This window comes from Quercus suber, unplaced genomic scaffold (assembly GCF_002906115.3).
Source record: "Quercus suber isolate HL8 unplaced genomic scaffold, Cork oak 2.0 scaffold_597, whole genome shotgun sequence".
Taxonomy (NCBI): domain Eukaryota; kingdom Viridiplantae; phylum Streptophyta; class Magnoliopsida; order Fagales; family Fagaceae; genus Quercus; species Quercus suber.
In genome coordinates, this window is record NW_027070041.1 from 93,750 (window position 1) to 102,316 (window position 8,567).

The 8,567-nt window shown below is 35.3% G+C and overlaps 1 protein-coding gene across 1 annotated transcript; it reads right to left on the reverse strand.

Moving 5' to 3' along the window:
- Positions 1-5,888: 5,888 nt before the first annotated feature.
- On the reverse strand, positions 5,889-7,114 carry LOC112041085 (peroxidase 5). Its single transcript, XM_024073988.2, has 2 exons — positions 6,844-7,114; positions 5,889-6,669 (listed from the first exon to the last, which is right to left on the reverse strand). Exons 1-2 carry the CDS (start codon positions 7,057-7,059, stop codon positions 5,902-5,904), a joined length of 984 nt encoding a protein of 327 aa, XP_023929756.1. The 5' UTR covers positions 7,060-7,114; the 3' UTR covers positions 5,889-5,901.
- Positions 7,115-8,567: the final 1,453 nt, after the last annotated feature.

Sequence of the window (8,567 nt, forward strand, 5' to 3'; positions counted from 1 at the left end):
CGTACACAAGCAAAAACATGTTCATTACTAGCAAGCTAATGCACTAAGATGTTGCAAAGAACATCTTAAAATATATATTAATAGATATAAATAAATAATTTATCCCTTTAATCTACACATTAATGTTAATTTATCAGGCTTAATGGGCTTGAGATTGCTTGGAAGGCCTGAAAAGAAAGAAGCACAAATCAAAGGTGACGGGGTGAATGTGCCAAAACCGCCGATGCTTGAGTTAGTTTTCTCTCTTAAACTCAGAATTCCAACTCTATAAGTGGTGGAAAATTACTTTGATTTCATATGGCTAGTCCTTTTTAGTGAGCTTTGGAGTGGTTCTTGTTTAGTAACTTCTCAACTGGATGGAAGTTAGAGAGTTTAGACTTAACTTCTATAACTGATCAAAGTTAAGAATTTAGCGGGAAGTTAGAGCGATGATAAAGATTTTGCTCCTACTTTAGAATAGTATAACGTGGTCCGAATCATAACTTTTGGATATAGATTTACTCTGAAAATTTCTAAGTGTTTGGCAGTCGTCCAGGTGACTTCATGTTGGAGACCTTCTTGCATTGGATGACATTTCTGGTCTTGAATCGACACTTGGAGATAGATCTAATTTTTGGTTCACCATCATATATAAATAATAAAAATATAAACATAAGAAAGTGATCTCAACTATGTTATTTTATAGAGAGGTATGCTCTTGAATGTGATGAGAAGTTACAAAGGGAGATACGTAGAAAGTTAATTGGTATATTCAAATATTTGTGAAAGAAACCAAGATAATTCAGCTTTTTTTTTTTTTTGATTTTAGATTTAAATTTTTAATAACTTTAAAAAAAATTACTATTGTGATAGCATTATTAGTAAGTAAAAAAGTGACATCAATGATAAGCTCAAATGTAAAATTTTGGTCAAATGTGATATTGGTAGTGCTTACTGTGAGATTGAATTGTTAATTGTAAGGAAAGAAATAGGTACCACGAATGTAACAAAGTACGGTCAGAAGTAATGTTGGTACTGTCCAATATAATAATGGAATTATAAAATTTAAGAATAAAAAATATGATAACACTGAAGTGACGAAAATAGAGTCAAATGCGATATTGGTACTGTTAATGTGACAATGGAACCATCAAATGTGAGAAAAAAGTAAGAGAACACCAAATGTGACAAAAGAACTGTCATATGTGATTTTTTTTTTTTTTTGAGAAATAATTACAACTTGCTTTTTTTTTTTTTTTTTTTTTTTTTTTTTTTTTTTAAATCTCACACATAAAGGCACAATTATAAATTTGCCAAGTTTCAATAAAAAGATAATCCAAACACAAATGAATCATTCCAAAGCAATATGCAAAATGAGAAAAAAATTATCTTGATTAAACAAATAGTTAGATGTTTCACTAGCACAATCGTCCACATATATCCCATTACATATATATATCGTTTCATTTTTTCCTCCAAGACATAAATTTCATGTTTTTAAAAAGCAACACACTCATATCTCCACCTAAAAAAATACTTACACTCCCCATGCTTGTCAATATTTACTCGAGCTATAAGTTACAGATGTAACAAATACTCTTCAAAGTGCAACCAATAAATGTTTGCAGCTATGGTTGTTCTCACCTAGAATGAGGCCACAGAGCAAGACGAATCTTCTTCTTGGTCCCTGCATGTCAAACAGCTTTTGTGAGAATAGATTAATTGTTTCCCATTGGACATCTATACATGAAATGAAGATGGTACACAAGTCAGCTCAAGGTGATTGGCCAGTAAAGGGGCCTTTCAGCTGTGGTCAATAGTCAGTATTTACACTGAGTTGAACTAATTTCCATACAATTTATTGGGCTCACATTAGACTAAAATGTTCAAAGAATAAGACATGAATCAAAATGTTCAAAGAATTTTCATCACTTTAAAACTCATTATAATTTCAAAGAAAACACTTCCCTAGACCACCTTGACCCTGGTGGTGCTTTTGGAAAAGAAGCTGGGAACTAAATTCACCCCCTACTATGACCAAGGTTTAAACTCCTATCTCTTCTCTCTAATTTTGCAGCAACTGAATAAAGCATAAAACTTCTCCTATTTTTCCTAGGCAATCAAGAAATGTATTTAATTATCTCAATAGCCTATATCCTCCTAGCATAATGGTAACCTGAAATCCCTAAAACCACCAATCTAGACCATCATGAAATACTAGCAAATTATACTCAATCAGTTTAAATTCACAAAGCAACTAAACAATACGCACCGCTTGTTCATGGACCGAAAACCATTGGCATTACTCCTAAATCTCTCTTCCCTGGACCATTTGCTTCCATTAGTATTAGGATGTGCATGGGCGTAGCCTGATATATTTCCTTTCCCCTTTACTACCTGCAAAAGAATTGAACCACACAAACATTGAATCAACAAAACAACACACACAATGCAAATACAAATGAACTAGCCTCAATCTAATCAACAAAACAAGTTACTTCTCTAAAACCCAAATCCAATAATTCACCCACCAATTCACACACTCAATATGAATTGATAAATGGTTGCCAATGCCATCTACCTTTAAAGTAATATCACCACCAATTGTGCTGGGCAGTCAAGCATTGGTCTCTAATCTGGTTAACAGTGATACGGTGAAGTGGAAATATGAATTGATTCATCAAATTTTTGTACCACATGAGACTGAGATCATTTTGGGTTTGCCACTTAGCTCAACTTTGCCTTCAGATACGTTTATATACAACCTCAAATGGGAAATTCTCAGTGAGGAGTGCCTACAAAATTGCAATGGAGAGTAAAGTACAACCCGATTTTGGTTCCTATTCAGACAATAGTAATATGAAGACACTTTGGAAGGTGTTGTGGGGTTGAAAATTCCAAATAAGGTTAAACACTTTGGGTGGAGTGCAGGAAAAAACATTCTACCAACATTGTCTAACCTTAAGAAGAGAGGAATTGTTGAGAATGACTAATGTGAAGAGTGTAAAATGGGCTGTGAATCCTTGGGTCATGTGTTTTGGAGCTGCTTATGTGCTTCAGGTACCTGGGCTCTTACGTTTATTTTCAGCAGGCATCAACATTTGTTTTTTAATGATTTTATGGAGTTGTTTTGGTTCCTGGTGCATGTTTAGAAAAGTAGTGAGGAAGTACTCTCATTAGCTGTGACCATTGCTTGGGCTTTGTGGACTAGGCGAAATGAGAAAAGAAATGGAAAGCAGTTTATGACAGGTTTTGAACTAGTTAAGTGGTGTGAAAACTATATTGAATCATTCAAGGCAGCAAATTCTTCAAATTCACCAAGTTCTGCCGATTCATCAAATGCAGTAACAAATTCTGCAGATGCAGTTTCTGCAAATACAGCAGCTTCTGTACATGCTGCAACATCTGCAATTTCTGGAAGTTCTGCATTAGGCTCGGCAAAACAATGCAGACAGGTTTGGCCACCTCCTGATGCTTCTGTTTTTAAAGTAAATGTTGATGGGACTGTCTTCGCGGAACAACGAAAGTCTGGGGTAGAAGTGGTAATACACAATTGTGAAGGTTTGTTCATGGGAGCTTTGTCAATGAAGCTAAATCAGCATCTGGGACCCTTGAAAGCCGAAGCAAAAGCTTATGAATTGGGAGTTATGTTTGCTAAAGATATGGGATTTCATGAGATTGTTCTTGAGGGCATTTCTGTTATGGTTTCAAATGCTATTGCTGGCATTTCTCCTCCTTCATCTTCGATTGCTTCAGTTGTGTATGGAATTAGTTCTCTGTTAATTACTTTTCGTAGATTTTCTATTTCACATGTTGGTAGGAAAGGTAATCATGTAGCCCACTTGTTAGCAAAACATGCCCAGAGTGTGGAGCAATATGTTACTTGGATTGAGGAGAGCCCTTGTTTTTTAGAACATGCTCTCTCAATTGATGTACTTGTTTCTAGTTCATGTTAATGGAATTTTAGTTTTCTATAAAAAAAAAATAAATAAATAAATAAAACTAAACTAAATTTAACCAACAAAATTAGTTACTTCCCCAAAACCTGTATCTGAAAACTCACCAATCAGTTCACATGGTCCGACAAGCTAAGCTCAACTTAACCAACAAAATTAGTTACTTCTAAAACAAACCCCAGTCCAAAAATTCACCAATCAATTCATACATTGAATGAGTTAAACTCAATATAACCAAAAAAACCCAGTTCCTTTTCCAAAAATTGAATCCGAAAACTAGTCAATCATTCAAGCAGGCACAAAAAAGGGTATGCAGAATTAGAATCATGCACAAAACAAACAACTCAAACAAATCCATAGGTTCATAGTATTGTGTCCTCCCCACACTCCCAACCAAATCTAATCTCATCCCAACTTATGGATAAGGGTTCCCACGTCTCACTCAAGTTTCAAGTCTAAACATCCCCAAACTCAAAAAGTGTAGCGATACGATTAAATCACATATATAAGAACCGAAACTCAAACAAAATAAAAATAGCATAAACCCACAAAGTTTAGAGAAATAATATAAACCCATATTAGCCTTAATCCTATGTAGAGAGAGAACCTGAAGATTGTGGGTGGTGCCGCTGAGTTTGATTGGAAGAGAAGAAGCGCCACCAATTTGAGGTTGTGGGTGTGCCGCCGAGTTGGATTGAAATTTGTAACTTTGTTTCTTCTCTTGTGGGTATGGTTTTGTTTAGTAGCTGTCTGGTTCTTATGGTTGGATTTGAAGAGAAGAAGCTAGAGAGGCAAACTGGGAAGAAGATGAGATAGAGCATGATGCTGTAGAGAGAGAAGTGTAGATGAATGATTTGTTATTTCTTCTTTGTTTTTTGGTTTATATATAAAACCTGCCTAACCGGTAACCAGTACCCTTTAAAATTATATGAACGGTAAAGATTAAAACAATGTTAAATTAATGGCTGAGATATAAGTAGGTACCATACCCCTTTTTTTTGGAGGTACGGTAGAATGACCTTATACTTGGATGTCAACTTGCAATTAGCACACAATCATTTTACTTTTTTTACCAATTGTCGACAGTGTACCTATGTGTAAATAATAATTTCAATTACAAGTTAATATTTAAGTGTGTTGTGAAATCAGATGTGAATTTGGGTGTATCTATTGATAGATTGTGATAATAATATCGTTAATAGAATAATATGGTGGTTTCAAGGGTGTTCAATTTTCTTTTTTGTGTGGGTTATATTTAGCTAAGCCCACGCTCAATGGAAACAACAAATGACATTATACAGACTGTACAGTATTAGGCCTTGATTCAAGATCTCTACGAAATGACATTGACTCATTGAGCTCTCCCAAATCCCAACCCATCGATTCAGTATACTTGTAATACTCAAATCCCACTTTTTCTAATGCTAACACTTTCTCAATGGGCTACTTGGATGATTCCGTCCAAGTCTCGCTAGAAGTAAGCCTATGGTCATATGTATGTAGGAACAAGCTTGAGTTGTCTCATTAGTGACAAAATCGCAACCTGCTTGCCAAGAATTTTGCACAAAGCTCCTATTTTTGTGGAGTTTGGAAGAGGTAATGATAAACAATCTTATTCTAAATTAATTTGAGAGATTAATTTTTGTACTCGAATTTGTGTTTTATTGCTTTTTATAGAAGACACCATCACACCAAGATTCGACCTAGTCATCATTTCGGTACAATTTTTCAATTAAAAAAAAAAAGTTGTAAAACAATGAACAAAATTTTAAAGTTCCACACACGAATGCTATGCACATTTTGTAACATCCAACGAATACAAGTTTATCCCATTAATTTCTCAAAAAAAATTGTTCAAAAACTTACAAAAGAATGAATTTACATTTGAATCAACATTGACTAATGAATCAATGTAAAAGAATAATACAAAATAATTTCAATAGTCACACCAATAAACCTATAATATCTAGTTCACAAACCTACAATCTTTCCTGATCTCACCTTGGCTTCCTGTAAGCACATCAATGTAACCCATTTTCACCATAGCTGCTGCAAACTTATAAGCCCATGTTTCACCTTGCCTTGCATTATTCTTGACAATTCCAATCGTTGAAGAGCTACTCAAAAGAGATTGATCAGAGGTCAATAAGCCATGGTGGTTCTTCAAATTTATATAGTACTTATTATCTAGCCTATTCGGTGTAAGTACATCAAGTGGTACAGTTGGGTCGACATTGCCCGCATTTTGTGGACACTTGGCCTTTAAGTCTCTAGCAAATATAGGATCCATTGAAAGGTCTTGTGGATTTGTCTCACTGAAATTGTATAATCGCGTTGTGAAAGAAGAACAATGTGACCTTCCTATAGAATGTGCACCAGAAAGTGTCACCATTTCATCAAGACTAAGTCCTTTTTGCGCAAATCTCTGTTCGAGTTCCTGAGCATTGAAGGTTGGTGGTGGAAGGTTGTCAATAGGCTCATTTTTACGTGACACCCTACCATCACGGCGTCCTGATGGAACTTTGTAACTTATGCCTCCAACTTTGTAAGCACTATCACGAGCAGCAAATGCAATAATGTCGGCACAAGAGACTGTTTGTGGGCATTGAGCTTCAAGTGCGGCCTTCGCCTCAAATATAACTTCAAAACCTCTTAAGCTTGGATTGTTGACTGGACTGTCTCTCTCTGTTGGATTTCCAGGGGTTGAATCAAGCAAGACAGAGGCATCGCAACCCTGGCATAAATAACATTGAAAATAAGATTTAACTCTAACAGCTTAGTAATTATGTAGCTTATAAGGTATATTCTTTTTGCGGGAACATAAAGGAAAATGAGAAGAGTGCAAATTTAAGTACAGATTCTAGTGAACATATAACATGTTAATTGGTGTTGCAAAATGCTAACATACCCTGACAAAACAATCATGAAAATGCATTCTGATGAGGCCAGCAGCAAGGCCAGGGTTGCTTGATACGGCTTTGATTACAGCGTTTCTCACAATGGTCTCTGCAGAAGGACAAGTTGATTGATAGTAACCCACTTTGAGTGATGGCATCGCCAGTGACATTGACATCATCATAGACATAGTAACAAAGAAAACCAAGCAAAATTTGTTTGTTGCCATAGTTAATCTACAACCCAAAAAATACCACAATACTCTAATGAGTGAGTGAATAAGACTCAAGTGAAAGAGGATAGAAAGAACAGATAAAGAAGAATATTTTAAGCAGAAGGAGATGAAGATAAATGTTGTTGTTAGCCAAGTATTTATAGGAATGAAGTTAGTGAAGATGGGACAGGCAGTTTTTCTTTGAAAACCAAAACGTGTATTTCTGCATAGAAGAAAGGCTTGAAGCTGTCTAAGTTTGAGGGTTTCCATGGTAACAAAGAGGAAACAGTCCTCTTTGGCTCACTCGGAGATCTTTCCATCCTATCATAGCCTCTTAGGTTTTGAGTGGGTAATGATGAATTTATGTTCTTTTGACTTTCAGGGATGTCAACTTGGCAATGGGGAGGGTAAGAAGGTAAAATAACGTATGTGTATGTGTCTATATATATACATATATAACCAACGTACAGGCGTCTTATGCAGACTAAGTCAGTTGGCTTAATTTTCATGACATTTTAACACCTTGATTAGGACGAGGAAATGGATGGAAGTCTGAACTGAAAGGGATAGTGGATCCCACCATTATTCTACTGTTTGAGAGTTCTTCAGGAGGGAGAGAGGAAAAAAGTTAGGGAATATGATCATATTATTTTAAAGATTTCAAATAGACTAGGAAATTAGAATTAAAAAATATATATTTCTATCTTTTTCTATTCAATTATATTTTTATAAAAATCTATTTATCTCCTTTCTTGAATTCATTATTTATATAGCATTGAGCTTGCAAGTGTAGCCTTTGCCTCAAATATCACTTCAAAGCCTCTTAAGCTTGGATTGTTGACTGGACTATCTCTCTCCGCTGGATTTCCGGGGGTTGAATCAAGTAAGACAGAGGCATCACAACCCTGGCATAAATAACATTGAAAATAAGATTAACTCTAACAGCTTAGTAATTAAGTAGCTTATAAGGTATATTCTTTTAGCGGGAAAATAAAGGAAAAGGAGAAGAGTGCAAATTTAGATACTGATTCTAGTGAACATATAAAAGTTATTGGTGTTGCAAGTGCTAACATACCCTGACAAAACAGTCATGAAAATGCATTCTGATGAGCCAGCGGCTAGGCCAGGGTTGCTTGACACGGCTTTGTTCACAGCGTTTCTCACAATGGTCTCTGCAGAAGGACAAGTTGATTGATAGTAACCCACTTTGAGTGATGGCATCGCCAGTGACATTGACACCATCATAGACATGCTAACAAGGAAAACCAAGCAAAATTTGATGCTTGTCATAGTTACTCTACAGCCCAAATATCCCGTTACTCTAAAGAGTGAATGAATAAGACTCAGAGAAAAGAGCTAAGAAAGAACTGATAATTAAAGAAGAATATTATAAGCAAGAAGGAGATGAAGATAAAGGTTGATGTTAGCCAAGTATTTATAGGAAAGAAGTTAGTGAACTTGGGTCTGGCAGAAGAAAACAAAAACGTGTATTGCTGCATAGAAAGAAAAAAAAAAAAAAAAAA

Bases quoted from the DNA above. Each gene is read 5' to 3' on its own strand.
- LOC112041085 (XM_024073988.2), bottom strand. From the start codon at position 7,059: ATGGCAACAAACAAATTTTGCTTGGTTTTCTTTGTTACTATGTCTATG. The intron at 6,670-6,843 runs GTATGTTAGCAT...TATTTATGCCAG, and splicing joins TTCATGATTGTTTTGTCAGG to GGTTGCGATGCCTCTGTCTT.